At 42.5% G+C, this 17,477-nt stretch overlaps 1 protein-coding gene across 3 annotated transcripts in view; it reads right to left on the bottom strand.

Moving 5' to 3' along the window:
• Window positions 1-17,477, bottom strand: part of LOC126353927 (cationic amino acid transporter 3) — a 356,276-nt gene that overhangs the window by 32,052 nt on the left and 306,747 nt on the right. For all 3 annotated transcript variants that reach the window (XM_050003182.1, XM_050003183.1, XM_050003185.1), the window contains one exon: window positions 9,871-9,973. In XM_050003182.1, coding sequence (XP_049859139.1) covers window positions 9,871-9,973 — 103 coding nt within the window. The remainder of the gene's footprint in view (window positions 1-9,870; window positions 9,974-17,477) is intronic.

Raw genomic sequence — 17,477 nt, 5'->3', positions numbered from 1 at the left:
TGCTCTTTTGGTATTATTGGCCACCAGATTAAAATGCAATTTGGAAAAATGCCACTTTTTTTCAGTCTTCTATTGTTTATCTTGGGTTCAAGGTCTCTTTTGCTGGTGTCAAATCCCTTTGTCACAAAGTCTCTGACTGACGTTGGGCATGAAAGAGCCACAATGGCAAGGAGCTCTTGGGCCTTTATTTGGTGAAATTGGTTAGCATCATCGGTTTTTGCAGGGGGGGAGAGAGAGGGAAGGGGGGGGGGGAGAGGGTAGGGGTAAGGGGGGGGGGGGTGAAACTGGTTGCAAAATCATTACATGTCTTGCTGCATAAGGGAACTACTTTTCACTGGTCACAGACATCTGAAGCAACGTTTTACAAGTCTGTAGCCTACCAACCAGGTCTACATTTAGTGTTAGCAAAATATGAATCACAACATTAGCTGGGGGTGGTGTTAGCTCATAAATATTCTAATGGCTCCAAGCAGCCTATTGCATATGGATCAAAAGATGATTAATTCAGCTCAGACTAGTTATCCACAAACAGATAAAGGAGCCCTCGCCACTGTTTATATCTTTCACATTTTCCTGTATGATGCAAAATTCCATCTCATCACAGATCACAAGCCATTAGTTTGACAGTTTAACTCCTCAGCGTTGTTGCCAGACAAATCAGCCCATTGGCTTCGATGTTGGCGACTGTTCATCTTTGGTACAATTAAGAGATTCACTAAACCATGGCTAAACTGAGAATGCTGATACACCCTCCTATCTTCTGGCCAGTCCAGATCCAGTATTTGAAAGGGAGGAGTTAATCTGTTTCCATGTCGATGAATTCACTCGGTTCATGCATGCTAGTGCTAACAAATCCTATTTTATGGAAAGTGATACTTTGCATACAGCATGGCTGGGTTGAGGCACCTACATCACATGCATTCAATCCTCCCCAAAACTATTCTGTGTTTTGGCATTATTTCTCTGTCACTGATGGCGTTCTACTCCTGGATATGGACTATTCAGCTCCTTGCATAGTGGTTCCCTTGGCTCTCCATTTGGAGATCCTGCAACTGCCGTATGCTGATCACTGAGCAGTGTCACACACCAAGATGTGATTTTTTTGGCCTGGTTCAGATGGCAACATGACTCATTTAGTCACAGCATGTTCTCAATGTGGATCACAGCAAGCTACCCCATGGGCAAGATTGTCTCTGTAGCTGCAACCTTTGCAGGCCTAGAACTGTCTCCACATTGATATTGCCAGCCCTTTCCTTAATGCATACTGGTTAATAGTAATCAATGCATTCTTTCGATTCCTATATGATGTTTGTTGTCCATCAACTTTAGCCTCTGCCACAGTGGCAGCACTATCAAAAACTTTTACCACTGAAGGACTTCCAGCAACGGTGGTCTCTGATAACGGCCTCAGTTTTTGTTGCAAGAGTTTGCCTCCTCCTTCAATGCCCTTCAGATTCATCACATTTTTGCCTTGCCCTTCCAATCATTGTCCAGTGGCGATGGCTGGCTGGTTGGTTGGTTAGATTGTTTGTTTAAAAAGGCAGGTGGTGGGGGGCTCATCAGTCCCAAGTTTCCAGTAGATAAATTACCCAAGGGAAATAAGAAAAAAAAAAGATGACGTACAGCACAATAACAGGAGAGAGGAAGAACCAGAAGAACAACAGAAAAACAATAAACACTACAATGGACAAAACAGGACAAGAAAACCACAGAGAGATGCAAGAAACGGAGAAGAAATTAAAAACAAGAAAGCAGATTACCATGAGAATAAAAAAGGAGAACTCAACCATTCTGCAACACATTAAAAAATCCATCCTAAAAGTCCTAGGTCAGAGGACACAGAGGGACAAAGGATACGCACTAACGCACTAAAACTCAGATCAAATGATTAAAGTCCACCCTCACAAATAAAACGTCAAACTAAAGCTGTGGTTAAGGCATTGTCACCCAACTCTGAAGGGGGCAGTCCAGCAAGAGATGGAATGACTGTCATTTGGGAGCCACAATGACAGTGAGGTGAGAGAGGAGGTAACCATGTGTGAGCCACGTATGGCCAATGTGGAGCCAACAAAGGACAACTGACTTCCTGCTAGACACCTGCACGGAAGACTTCCACACATTCGCCGTCTCTTTAATGACATGCAGTTTGTTACGCATACTGTTATGCCACTCTGTCTCCCAAAGCTGAAAAACCTTGTGGCGTAAGACAGAGCGCAGTTTCAGAGACGCCCAACTACAGGAGCAGTTTTCGTGTAGCCTGTTTGGCTGGCCTTTGAGAAATTCCATTGCCTGGGATACAGACATGTCCTGGGGTCCACACAAACATCACTGAAGGACTGGACCATTCCAGGGCAGACATGGAGACCTGGATGTTTGCTGCCACAGGATGATGAGGGTAGCACTTGTCCATAGCTTGTAAGCTGCTCAGGGAGTCAGAACAGACAAGAAACAACTCACCAGAACAGGAGCAGATGTACTGAAATGCACAAGATATGGCCACAAGCTCTGCAGCTAGTACACTGCAGCCAGTGGCCAAGAAATGCTGTTAATTTGGCCTCTGTGGAAATAGTCAAAGCCAACATTACCTTTAGCCATCAAGTTATCAGTGTAAACAACTTCAGAGCCCCAGAACAGCAAGAATCGAGAGGAAGCTACATCAGAGAGCAGCGGGTTTAAAGGAGTTCTTAGGGCCATGCAAAAGGTCCAGATGAACCTTTGGCCAAGGTGTACACCATGGAGGTGCATGTGAATGGACCTCAAGTACAGGTGGTAAAGGGAAGGACTCCAGTTCAGAGAGAAGGAATCACACATGAACCGTAATCTTGAGCCCTGACCTGAGCTGCAGATGCGGGAGATCAGCTGCTGTGAGTGGGAAAAGGAGACAGTAATTCAGATGCTGAGGATAACTACGAATGTGTGCAACATAACTAGCGAGCAGTTGTGCACACCAAAGCTTCAATGGAGCGACTCCCGCCTCCACCAAGACACTGGTCACCGGACTCATTCTAAAAGCTCCCATTTCTAGGTGAATGCCAAGGTGGTGCACTGGGTCAAGTAAATGCAATGCTGCGGGCACCACCAAACCGTAAATCAGACTTCCATAGTTAAGGTGGGACTGATCAAGTGCTCTGTAGAGCTACAGCAGCACACAGCGACCTGCACCCCATTTGGTGTTGCTCAGGCAGCAGAGGGCATTGAGGTGCTACCAGCACTTCCGCTTAAGCTGATGAAGGTGAGGTAGCCAAGTCAATCGGGTGTCCAAAACCAGTCCTAAGAACCGGTATGTCTTCACTACAGTGAGTGGATCATCATCAAGTTAAAGTCCTGGTTACGGATGAACAGTATGAAGCTGACAGAAGTATAGGAAACACAACTTTGCAGCTCAAAACTGGAAGCTGTGGGCTAGAGCCCATGACTGCACCTGGTGAATGGCTCCCTGTAGGCACCGCTCAGCTACACCAGTACTGGAGTCACTCGCATACAGAGAAGGGGAGACTAATGGCCCTACAGTTGCTGCTATGCCATTAATGGCTACTAAAAATTGAGACACTCAATACAGAGACCTATGGAACAGCATTCTCCTGAATATGGTGGGAACTATGGGAGGCACCAACTTGGAAACAGAAAGTATGGAGTAACAGGAAGTCTTGGATAAAAATCAGGAGTGGGCCCCACTCATACAATGTGGCAAGAATATGATGTCGCCAGGTGGTGTCTTAAGCTTTACATAAGTAAAGGACGGCAACCAGATGTTGGCACCTGGAAAAGGATGTTCAGATGGCAGACTTGAGGGAAACAAGATATCAGTGGTAGAGCAACCCAGGCAGAAATCGTCCTGGCCTGGAGCCAGTAGGCCTCGTGACTCCAGGACCCAACACCATTATGTTCCAGTAGCTTACAGAGAATGTTGGCGAGACTGACAGGCCGATAGCTATCCACATCAAGCAAGTTTTTACCAGGTGATGGTGCTCTCCCACCACTGCGATGGAAAGAAGCCATCGCACCAGATCCGGTTGAAGATGATGAGGAGATGTCACTTGTAATCAGGTAAATGTAAATGTCATGTGACTAGGGCCTTCTGTTTGGTAGACCATTCGCCGGGTGCAAGTCTTTCAATTTGACACCACTTCGCCGACTTGCACATTGATGTAGTCAGGTGAGAGATGTCTAATCGTCTGACTGTGGATCCAATCCGGCTCAGGAGCTGTGTCTGGGTAATATGCAAGGGTTCTGAGGAGATCCCACTCTGTAATTAGGGTGTTATAGGGTTCACTGTGGTATATAGTGAACGAGAGGATTTTCCTTTTCATCCATCATTAGAGGATGCAAAAGGCTGGGGAGGAGGGGGCGATAGTTCTCCGATGCAGAGACTCGAGTATAGTGCTCAGCAAAGTACTCAGCAACTGCATCTGCATTGATTGAGAGCACACCATTGATGTTAATGCCTGGTAGACCTGTTGGGGTCTAGTATCCAAAAGGACATTTGGTCTTCGTCCAGTCTTGGGAAGGTGATGTATGGCACACAATGGTCACCTGTACCTCTCCCAAAACTCCAGTTTCTGTCATTTCATAAGCAGGCTTAAAGGCTATTAGGTGCAGCTTATGTCACTGTAGAGATCGCCAATGCTCTTTAATTGCCTTAGCAACTGATGGTGACCACTAAGGGGTGAAGGAAAAGGACTGGAGAGGTCTAGGAAAAGTGGTAGATTTCAGGAAAGTCACTCAGAACCACATGTCAGAGGTGACTTAGCCGTATGGAATGGGAAGGAAAGTAATTGAATGTTTTCATTGTTTTATTGTGGATTTTAACAGACTATAATTCTGTAATTTACAAGGTTTTATACTAGTAAAAAACAATATGACTGACTACTTGTCACATTCGAGTTCTAATTTTCACTTGCCCTTCATTCAGTCCTTCGCAACCTGCACTTGTGTTCATCTGCATAAATATAATATTCAAACCATTGAAATTAAATTTCATAATAACTGTATTAAAGCTGACGACTTGTTATTAATTGTTAGCATAATGTGTATATTGTTTGTGTAATATGTCCCTGAAGATTTATGATTTACTGCTAGACAATAAACGACACTGTCAATCATCTTTAAACTTCAAAGGAGCTCATGGTAATGACACCAAACAAAAAATTGGTGTCTCCCAAGAAACGTCATGCTAATACAAGGGTAATCCCAAAAGTAAGGTCTCCTATTTTTTAGTAAGTACATAGACCTGTTTATTTCTACAATGGTTTACAATGGCTTACATCAGTTTATAGCTTGAACACTGAAATATAACAGCTATTAAGACCCACTTAAAACAAACATTTTTCCAGTCCAACTCAGGATTGCACATGTAAAAAAAAAATATGTAATTCGTCTAGAAAAAATTATAACTGAGAAAATAACTGTTTAATCTGTTTCACTTCGAAGCGTAGAAGCTCTGTAAATGAAGGGAACACTTCCCACGAAGGGAGTCTAGTACTTAATGAAAAATGTAAATGTATTATTGTAATTTCTTATTTGAGAATTAATTCATGAATAAATTTACAGACATGTACAAATATCATAGAGTACTAACTGTTCTGAAGTAAATATACAATCAGATACATATTTTCAATTTTTTGTATAAATTTTAATTGTTAGTTAATCAAATATTCATTTTAAAGTATACCAGGTGTACCGGTATGAAGTGAGCATTAAGATAGAAATGTGTCGATAGGGAACATTTGTTGTGAACGAGCGTTAATTTTTTTTGTTTGGTTGGTATGACATCTGTCAAAGATATTTAGTATACATCAAATCATGGAAAAATCATCATTATATGTTTTCATCGTGTTAATGTCAAATTTTGTACCAGAAAATAATGATTTGCGAAAAGCATTAATTTTTTGTTTTCATTTGAAAAAAAAGTGCTGCAGAGTCACATGAAATGCTTGTTGAGGCCTACGGAGATCATGCTCTATCAGAAGCAACATGCTAAAGATGGTTTCAATGGTTCAGAAATAATGATTTTGATGTAGGAAATGACGAACGTGCAAGACCACCAAAAAAGTTCAAAGATCCCGAAGTGCAAGCAATATTGAATGAAGATGGTACTTTGAGTCAGAAGGAAATGGCAGCAATGCTAAATGTTGCACAACAAACAATTTCTGACCATTTGAAAGCTATGGGAAAAATCCAAAAGTGTGCAAAATGGGCGCCACATGAATTGAATGAAAGACAGATGGAAAACTGAATAACCATTTGTCAAATTTTGCTTGAAAGACATGAAAGAAAATCAATTTTGCATCAAATTGTTACTGCTAATGAAAAAATGAATTTATTTTAAGAATTCTAAATGGGAAAAATCATGGGTTAATCTGGGATAACCATCAACATCGACTGCAAAACCAAATCGATTCAGCAAGAAGACAGCACTCTGTGTTTGGTGAGACCAGAAAGGTGTGGCGTGTCGTGAGTTTCTAAAACCCAGTGAAACTGTGAATACTAGTCACTATAGACAACTAATGATCAATCTGAACTATGCATTGATCGAAAAAAGGCCAGAATTGGCCAGAAGACATGGCAAAGTAATTTTGTTACACAACAATGCACCTGCACACAAAGCAAAACCCATTCAGGATACAATCAAAACACTTGGCTGGGAGCTGCTACCCCATCTGCCATATTCACCAGACTTGGCCCCTTCCGACTACCATTTGTTTTCATCAATGGGACATGCACTGGCCGAGGAAAATTGATTCCTACTAATAAGTAGAAAATTGGTTGTCTGATTGATTTGCTTCAAAAGACCAACATTTCCATTGGTGTAGTGTCCACAAATTGCCAGAAAGGTGGTCAAAATGTATAGAAAGTAATGGTCACTACTTTGAGTAAAATGTTTTTACTTTTCAATTCAAAATTAGTGTTTCATTTTCACAAAAAAAACGCTCATTTCATACCGGTACACCTGGTAAATAGTTACAGCCATGTTGGCAATGGAGGTCAGTACTTTGTGCGATTTTGGACAGAAAGAATGTAGCTTGTTGGGCACAATTTATTTCATTATTGTAAGTATATTACAACTTATTTCAGATTTGTCAAGATGCTTTTAATTAATTTGAGATAATAATAAATGTTCAGTGGAAACAAAAAAAACAGAATTATTTAATTAATAACTTTATAGGTTTTTTTTTACAGTTACTGTTTCAGGACTTATGCTGCAGCAGATTGCCAGATACGATGAGTAAAACAATCAATAAGAACATTATAACATTTAGCTGTTTTTCGACATAATCACCATTTCTGTTGGCGCATTTTGAGCCTGTCCTTTCACCTCGTCATTTGAGCTGAATCTCTGGGACCACAATTAACACTGACAGGTACTGTGAGACGCTAAAAAAACTCAAATGGGCAATTCAGAACCAGAGAAGAGGAATGTTGAGCAAGGGTGTACACATTCTCCATGACAACACTCGCCCAAACATCGCTTGGCAAACTGTTGCTCTCCTGCAACGGTTACAGTGGGACAATCACCCATCCAACCTATAGTCCTGCCTGGGCACCCAGAGACTATCATCTGTTCCCTATGTTAAAAGAACATTTGGCTGGAAAGTGATTCAGCTTTGACGATGAGGTAAAAGAAGAGGTTCATAGCTTTCTGAACAGCATGACGGCGAGCTGGTATGACATGAGCTTACAAAATCTGCCACAGCATCTACAAAAATGCATTGACAGAAATGGTGATTATTTTGAAAAATAGCTGAATGTTCAAGCTGTAAACTGATGTAAACTATTGTAGGAAATTTTTTTAAAAACACCTTGATGCATGTTCCCAGTAACTTGCATGAGTAAGCCGAAGTCATAGTATGATAAACATTCATAAAACATCACAGAACAACCTCTGGCCTGAACTCCAACATCCGCACACTGTGGATTAAACTTCTCACTGTGTCAGTGATACATGCAACATCCCAAAACATTTGAAAACAGGCCATATCATGACTCATCATACCACACTATATGCCACAAATCTGCTACTGTCTAGTTTCTGGTATATTTGTACCATTGAAGACTTGTATCTGTAATGTCCACTGACAGCAATGGACTTTTGTGAAATGCCCCAACTTCAAACATCCACTGCATGTAGTTTCCTTTGCAATGTTTGTCTGTAAACTGTTTGAGATAGAATTGCATTCACTGCTGGGTTTGAAATCAGTTATCAGTGATATGGTCTGACACTCGTCTCCAGTTCACACATGTCAGGATCTTTTTACAGTCACTGTTCTTGTGTTACATAACTATCAGTGATACTCCATTCCTTGGAGACATTTGTGACAGAACATGTGGATACATCAACAAGTTGGGCAACTTCATTCACTGTTGGGTCACAGGTACAACCAAATGTGCTACAGCCTTTTTACCGTTCTGTCTATTTCTACACTCTGTGCCAATTCCATATAACCAACTGACACCTACCCAATATGTCACTGTTATAATGTACAAGATCTATTCAAAATATTCCAGAACACTTATAATTTCACACTAATGATGTGTTGGAGCAGAATATGGTTATCATCCCTGTGTTTTTATTGTGTAACTGCTGGAGTTTTCATGGTTGCATGTCTGTTAGTGTTGAGTGCTGTATTGAGCAGAATGTCGAGTTGCACAGTTGGTGAATTATAAGATGGCAGAGTTAGAGGAGCAACATGTCTGCATTAAATTTTGCATGAAACTAAAGAAAATCTGTAGAGACACACAACAAATGATGCATAAACCCTACGGTGATGAGTGCGACTGACTGACGTAACATATCAGTTGGATCATGTCATGAAACCCTGACACAGCATTGTGGAATGCATTGTGTTGCCACCAAGTTTGTCCCCTTCGCTCCTGAGTCAAGACCAGTAAAACATTCACCTTACAATCATTGAAGAGCTTTTGGATCACACAAATGAGAATGAAATGTTCCTTCAGAGAATCGTAACTGGTGATGAGACATGGGTCTATGATTATGATGTTGAGACCAAGGTCAAGGTTCAGTCTTCACAATGGATTGGGGATGGTACTCCAAGACCAAAAAAGTCATCAGGTCAAATGTCAAAGCCATACTCATAGTTTTCTTTGACTTTGAAGGCTTACTTAATCATGTATTCATGCCACAGGGACAAAGCTGATAACTGGTGGTATTATTGGGACATGTAGCAACACCTGTAAAAAATAATGTAAGAAGGAAACAGCCTGAAATGTGGCGAGACAACTCATGGTTCCTGCGTCACAAAATGCACCCGCACATTCATAGCTATTGGCAAAGACTATTGCACAAAAAATGGAATCCCTGTACCACCTCATCCTTCATACCCTCCAGACCTGGTCCTTGAGGATTTATTTCCTAAGTTGAAAACCCCATTGAAAGGACAAAGATTTGGAAAATAGACAAAATAAGAGAAAATTCACAGAAGGCGCATCATGCAATCCAGCTATGGTTGAACCAAGACTGCTTCCAGAAGTGGAAATAGCATTGTGAGGAGTGTATCAATTGTGGAGGAGAGTATCTCGGAGAAGACCATGACCAGTAACTACAAGGAAGCCATGGAAAAATTCTGCAGATGAAATTCAAGAATTTTTTGAACAGACCTCATATCTGTTGTGAAAAGTCACATAACTGCCTTGTTCCAGTTCTAAACCATAAACAGCACTCCAAAGTGATTCATGGATTCTTATAGAGGGGGATGACATTTTGTAAAGTGAATTTAATACCACTAGTTGAGGGAAACTTAGAATAACATTTAAGAAATGAAATAATGTGTAAAAATATTATACTCTACAAATTTACAATTCTAGGTAGGGAAAACAATCACTAAAAAGAAGAATAAAAATGAAATGACATACCTGAGAATCAAAACACAGATTGCAACAATAGTGTAGGCAAGAAGAGTTCCAATGGACATCATATCAATAAGATGTTGTAAATCAAAAATAGTTGCCATTATGCCTGAAAAAAGGGAATAATAATAATAATAATAATAATAATAATAATAATAATAATAATAATAATAATAATAATAATAATAATAATGCATTAGATCATAAAAAAATATTCTTTTATATTGGTGAAATTTGAAAAGTTTTTGATGTTAAAAAAATCTGATGCTTTCTCAGTGGTACACTATTCCCAGTTTTAGTTCCTTGGACATTTTTTGTTAACAGTTACAGTTCAAAAATCAGCCATGCTCATAAGTATCATACTGGAAGAAAAAATTACACGTTCTCAGCATATTAGCAGTGGAGCAGTGACTAACAGAGTACTGAAAAGGTATGTCTTTTAGTCTACAGCCACTATTTATTTATTTATTTTGGGTATTGGCTACCAGTATTGGTACACAGTGCTATCCTCATATCACCCTCTGGCAGTCAGTTGTCAGACTTGTTTACCAAGCTGGTGCGTCAGATACAATATACTGTGACTGTACACAAACACATTTTTTCATAATAAGAAATGCTTTACACGAGACACTGGTGTAGAAAGGCCTTGGAGGAATACACACAATGGAAAACTTAAAGGCCCCAAATCTCAGTACAATTGAGGCCCTGATTTGTCAACGGGCACATAAACAAGACTGAAAAATCTACTTTGTTCAGAGAAGCTGATGTGTTAAAGGATGAAAAGGATATCCAGGTGTTACAGTTTTACAGCTAGTTTACACAACTGTCAATCACGGAAAGGGGGCAGGCAGGCAGGCAGGTGAGAGGCAATAGGGGGTGGGGGGAGAGGTAGGCTAAAAGGCATAGAGGGGGGGGGGGGGCGACGTAGAGAAGCGGGGCAAAGGGGGGGGGGGGAAGAGAGAGAGGGCAAATGGGGGGGGGGAAGAGTGAGAGGGCAAAGGGGGGGGGGAAGAGTGAGAGGGCAAAGGGGGGGGGGAAGAGTGAGAGGGCAAAGGGGGGGGGGGAAGAGTGAGAGGGCAAAGGGGGGGGGGAAGAGTGAGAGGGCAAAGGGGGGGGGGGGGAAGAGTGAGAGGGCAAAGGGGGGGGGGGAAGAGTGAGAGGGCAAAGGGGGGGGGGAAGAGTGAGAGGGCAAAGGGGGGGGGGAAGAGTGAGAGGGCAAAGGGGGGGGGGAAGAGTGAGAGGGCAAAGGGGGGGGGAAGAGTGAGAGGGCAAAGGGGGGGGGAAGAGTGAGAGGGCAAAGGGGGGGGGAAGAGTGAGAGGGCAAAGGGGGGGGGGAAGAGTGAGAGGGCAAAGGGGGGGGGGAAGAGTGAGAGGGCAAAGGGGGGGGAAGAGTGAGAGGGCAAAGGGGGGGGGGAAGAGTGAGAGGGCAAAGGGGGGGGGGAAGAGTGAGAGGGCAAAGGGGGGGGGGAAGAGTGAGAGGGCAAAGGGGGGGGGGAAGAGTGAGAGGGCAAAGGGGGGGGGGGAAGAGTGAGAGGGCAAAGGGGGGGGGAAGAGTGAGAGGGCAAAGGGGGGGGAAGAGTGAGAGGGCAAAGGGGGGGAAGAGTGAGAGGGCAAAGGGGGGGAAGAGTGAGAGGGCAAAGGGGGGGGAAGAGTGAGAGGGCAAAGGGGGGGAAGAGTGAGAGGGCAAAGGGGGGGGAAGAGTGAGAGGGCAAAGGGGGGGGAAGAGTGAGAGGGCAAAGGGGGGGAAGAGTGAGAGGGCAAAGGGGGGGAAGAGTGAGAGGGCAAAGGGGGGGAAGAGTGAGAGGGCAAAGGGGGGGAAGAGTGAGAGGGCAAAGGGGGGGAAGAGTGAGAGGGCAAAGGGGGGGAAGAGTGAGAGGGCAAAGGGGGGGAAGAGTGAGAGGGCAAAGGGGGGGAAGAGTGAGAGGGCAAAGGGGGGAAGAGTGAGAGGGCAAAGGGGGGAAGAGTGAGAGGGCAAAGGGGGGAAGAGTGAGAGGGCAAAGGGGGGAAGAGTGAGAGGGCAAAGGGGGGAAGAGTGAGAGGGCAAAGGGGGGAAGAGTGAGAGGGCAAAGGGGGGAAGAGTGAGAGGGCAAAGGGGGGAAGAGTGAGAGGGCAAAGGGGGGAAGAGTGAGAGGGCAAAGGGGGGAAGAGTGAGAGGGCAAAGGGGGGAAGAGTGAGAGGGCAAAGGGGGGAAGAGTGAGAGGGCAAAGGGGGGAAGAGTGAGAGGGCAAAGGGGGGAAGAGTGAGAGGGCAAAGGGGGGAAGAGTGAGAGGGCAAAGGGGGGGAAGAGTGAGAGGGCAAAGGGGGGGAAGAGTGAGAGGGCAAAGGGGGGGAAGAGTGAGAGGGCAAAGGGGGGGAAGAGTGAGAGGGCAAAGGGGGGGAAGAGTGAGAGGGCAAAGGGGGGGAAGAGTGAGAGGGCAAAGGGGGGAAGAGTGAAAGGAAAGGGGGAAGAGAGAGAGGGAAAGGGGGAAGTGTGTAAGGAGTGGGCAAGGAGGAGGGGGATGGAAAGTGTGTAAGGGGAGCGGGAGAGGGAGAGGGAGAGGGAGAGGGTGCGGGGAGAGGGAGAGAAGAAGTGGAGTGGGAGGGGTAGGCAGGTAGGTGTGTGGGAAGATGGTGTGGTGCCTGTGGGAGCATACAGTATTGCAATAGGACAGTGTAGGGCTGCAAGGTGCAGTGTAAGGAGGCTGTGGGCTCTTCTGCGGCAGTAGTGGGCTGGGGGAGGGGGGGGGGGGGGGACTAGTAGAGAAGGGGAACACACTAGTGGGAGTATAGGTGGGAAGGGGCCAGATGGGTGGAGGACAGGGACTAGTGAAGGGTGAGACCAGGGGGGTCTGTGTAATTCAGAAACGATGGTGCTGATGGGAAGAATTCAAATGGCATGGACTGCGAAGCAGTCATTGAATAAAGCCCATTATGTTGGGCTGCATGTTCAGTAAATGGGTGGTCCATCTGTTTCTTGGCTGCAATTTGATGGTGGTCATTCATGCAGACAGCCGGCTTGTTAGTAGTCTTGCCCATGTAGAAAGTGGCACAGTGCCTGAAGATTAGTTTGTAGTTCACATGGTTCTTTTCACATGTAGCTCTGTTTTCGATGGGTTTAGAGATGCCTGTGACAGGATTGGTGTATATGGTAATGGAATGATGTATTTGTCAGGATTTGCAGCTAGGTGTACTGCAAGGATACGAGATGTGAGGCAATAAAGTGGGAGCTAGGGTGGAGTAGAGACAGACAAGCATAATGTATAGGTATAGTGGGCAGCAGATACCATTGTCGGACAGGTGGGGAGTGTAAAGAGTTTGTCAAAACCTTGGTGTAGAATGTGCTTCAATTACTCTAGTCCTGAGTTGTACTGAGTCATGAATAAGGTGCACCATTACGGCCAGGCAGCTGGTATGTGTGAGGTGGTAAGTGCCTAGAGAGAGAATGCATGGGATATCTAGTTTTGGACAAGGTTGGGAGGGTAATTTCTGCTTGTGAAGACCTTAGTGAGACCCTCTGTATTTTTGGAAGAGGACTGTTCATCCCTACAGATGTTATGATCATGGATGGCTAGGTTCTCTGAAAGGTAATTCCTGGTATGGGGGTCAGCCGGCTGCCATGGCCAAGCGGTTCTAGGCACTGCAGTCCAGAATGGCGCTGCTGCTACGGTCGCAAGTTCGGATCCTGCCTCGGAGATGGATTTGTGCAATGTCCTTAGGTTAGTTAGGTTTAAGTAGTTTTAAGTCTAGGGGACTGATGACCTCAGATGTTAAGTCCCATAGTGCTTAGAGACATTTGAACCTGATATTGAATGGATGGCAGCTATCCCCCTAACCAAAAAGGTTCAAGATGGTGTCATTCACTGAAAGTGATATTGAACCAGTGGGACTCTTCACCTGTTTTGAGGAAACATATTTTGTCCAGAATTAAGAAGAGGCAAACACAAAAGTGTATGAGACTATTAATCATCAACAGTTCACTGTATGGTTAATGATGGTAACTCTTAGGGATATGGCAGCAAGGAATAGGAAAGGACACCAGTTTTTCTCAGTGTGTATGCCTGGTGGCCTCATTCAACAGGTTGAAGAGGCTATTCTGGGAGTCATTGTAGGAACAGGGTGCAACCAACTGTAGGATGTGGTGCAATTTGGAACAAATAATGCCTTTTATCTCGGTTCCAAGGTGATACTTTGATCATTCCAGCAACTGGCAGAGAAGGTTGGGAGGACCAGCCTTGCACAAGGAGTTTCAATGAAGCTCAAAATTTGCATCCCCATAACAGATCATGGCACCTTGATTCTGAGTCATGTGGAAGAACTGAACCACTGACTTCAAAGGTTCTGTAACAGACTAGGCTGTGATTTCCTGGACTTGCACCATAGGCTTGAGAACTGTAGGGTTCCCTTAAATGAGTTAGGGGTGCACTACAAATTAGAGCTGGTATCCAGGTAGCTAAATGTGTGTGGGGTGAATAAAAGTGACTCTCCATCCAAACCAGATAACGAAAGCTGTAGGAAACCCAGAAGTATCAGTGAACAATTGAAAGAAATGCCTCCCACAGGTGAGAATATTAAAATCCTTGTTGTTAACTGCCACAGCATTTGCAATGAAGTGCCAGAGTTCAAAGCACACCTGAAAAGCAGTGAAACTCACATAAAATTAGGTATAAAAAGCTGGTTGGAACATGAAATTGATAGCAGTGCAATTTCTGTGGGAAATTTAACTGTATATCAAAAGGATAATATAATGGGAAATGGAAGTGGTATATTTGATGGATTTTATGTGTCAGTGACATAGGTATTCTAACTGAATGAAAAAATAACAACAACAGTGACAAAATGAGATTCTAATCAGCACAGCAATAACCAGCTTCTAATACTACCAATTTTTTTAAATCCCTGTTTCTGTATTTTACACTTAACAGAAATGCACTTAGACCATGAACCTTTGTTGAAAAACGTGGGTCAACTGGGAATCAGACCAGGTCCACCCAAGTGGCAGACACGCACTATCACAGAACCACGTAGCACATCTAAAAGAAAGTGTTGTAATTTTAGTGAACCAAACAGGCTCAATAAGCTTTCAAGTTAAATTTCTCAAGAATTTTTTAGAATTGCAGCTGACTGCTTTGCCAGTTTCGTACCTGAGCTCTGAACTTCATGTACCACAAATATAAAAAACTACAAAAATTCAATTGCCATGTGCTCCCCTTTTCCATGCCAAGAAAATTAATAAGGATTGCCATAGAATCAGCATCAAATTTCACTATTTTGTTACAAACATCATTATACAAAGTAAAAATAACACTTTTTATCAGTCTAATGATATTTATAATCTGTACAATAATAATTGTATGTTCAAAATTGATATCTATGTTCTTGAGTAAATGTAATACACCTGTATTTCAGTGTTTAGTAGCAATTTTTTGCTATTTGTTAGAAAGTATTGACTTAATTACAACAGTGAGATATCATTTGTCTTATGCTACAAAACGTTTTCTTTAACTTGTCAATTTTATCTCTTGTATCTTACATAGGGATGCCATGGCTTGCCAAACTTAACATGTGCAGCATGTGCGGACCATGGGTGGCTCAAAGCCCAGCCTATCACTTTGCCTATGCTTGATCCTCCTCAGAGGTACCCAGAACAGCGCAACATCAAGGTTTCAGCACTGTTTACCCTTCACTGCTTGTTGGTGGTATGAAGGATGTTCACAGGTCCAGTAGCTGTTTGCACAAAATGAAGCAATGAAGCAGTCTAGCAATCTACCATCACAATCATTTAAAATGAATGTGAATGACAGAAGACAGGGATGAGACATCCCAAATTGCATAAGTGATGAGTACTGCTTATTTGCTATGTAGGGCATTATAATATCATGTAGAAAGAAATTAAACTTTTATATGACATAGAAGAGCAAAAATTTACAATGATCAACAGATGGGATTCATTGTTCTGTACATCAAGTAGCACTTTGAGCTAAATTTACTGGGATGGAGCATTTTAAGAAATTAGTGGTGCAAGTAGTAAAATTTCTGAAATTTCACCACTTATTCCATTTTCAGTTGAAACAGTTTTCAGTAGAAATGAACAAACAGTATGGAGATTTCGTATATTACTGCAAAGTACATTAGTTAAGTCAGGTGGCACACCTGGAATGATTTTTTTTTAATTTAAATCTTCTATTGTTGAATTTATGAAGGAAAAAGAAATGCAGGAATGATAATTTGAACATCCAGAATGGACTGCAGACTTCACATTTGAAATGGATTTGACTGCACACTGCCCACATTAACACAATGCAAGGTTCCTTCTGATTTGATGGGAACGCAATTAAAAAGAAAATCTTATTGTAGAGGGATACATTCTGGCAAAAAACCATCCAGTTCCCTAAGCTCACTGGCATTAAAAAAAGCGTGAAGAAATCATTGTAGTGTTGCAAGAATTACAATGATAGATTTACAAAGGTTTAGAGTACACTGTCATTCTTACATCTATTTTCAAGCTGTTTTTGAGACAGTTGATAGTACCCTGTGCATATGCAGATGTAACTGATTACTTGCAAGATAATATGAGTTTTAATTACAAATCTTTTTACATTAAAACTGTCTAGTATGTCTACAGTGCTTTTCTCAGGTAGATTTTCCACAGCTCCTGAATGTGATTGCACATGTGCTGCATTATTTTGATCAATGTATTTATGTTTATGGTCTTTTTTTGATTATGATTATAAGTCACAATTATGTGACAATTTGAGTGCAAAACTCTGTGAAATTGTCCATGCCTGTCTGCGTGTCGATACTTTCTACCACATAAAAATTATGTTATATCTTCAGAGTGCCAGAAATAATTAATTTATACTGAACACTTGTTGTTTGTGATCTATGTTGCTAAGAAATGTGAAATATAAGACCTGCTCATATGCAATATGACTCCACTGCCATTTAAAGGCAGTGCATTCCCCAATTTCCACTCTCCGCTTCTCCTGCTCAGACAGTGTCATGTGGTAGCGGGGAAATGTGTCAGCCAGATTGAATGCCTTGGCAGTTGGGCCTGAGCATGGCCTGTGAGCTGAAAGCTTGGCCACCCCTGATCTTAAACGTGACCATCCAACATTCTAAGGAAACTGAATTCGAAGTGTCATGAGAATGAAGGAGCAAATTTATAAATTACACTGCCTAATTTGTAAATCTCTCTCTATTAACTCTTTTGTCCATTATTATTATTATAACATATGGAAAGTTCTGGTTGAAAATTACCATTTATCTAGCAATAAAGGCTACGACTTAGCGAAAGGCAGAAGTGCTGCATCATTGATAGACACACAAACAAAAGGTATGGAGATTGGCTAACTTTTGGAATGCATTTCCTTTTTCGTACATGTGTGTGTGCGCTTTTTCTACAGCTAGAAAAGGAAGTTCCAAAAGCTAGCCTAGCTCCATACCTTTCATTTGTTTTCCTATCAATGACGATACTGCACTTCTGCATTTCAGTGAGTCGTCTTCATTATCCCCAATGCCCTAATCATTGACGAAGAATTAAAATTAAAGAGACGTGTAAACATGTGTTGAGTAGGATTAGGACAGTTTCAATGACTAGGTTTTATTTCTCTTATGACTAAATATATTTTTTTGCA

The sequence above is a fragment of the Schistocerca gregaria genome, chromosome 3, assembly GCF_023897955.1.
Source record: "Schistocerca gregaria isolate iqSchGreg1 chromosome 3, iqSchGreg1.2, whole genome shotgun sequence".
Taxonomy (NCBI): Eukaryota; Metazoa; Arthropoda; class Insecta; order Orthoptera; family Acrididae; genus Schistocerca; species Schistocerca gregaria.
Note: the sequence above shows the minus strand (reverse complement) of the source record. Positions and strands in the feature narration are given on the sequence as shown.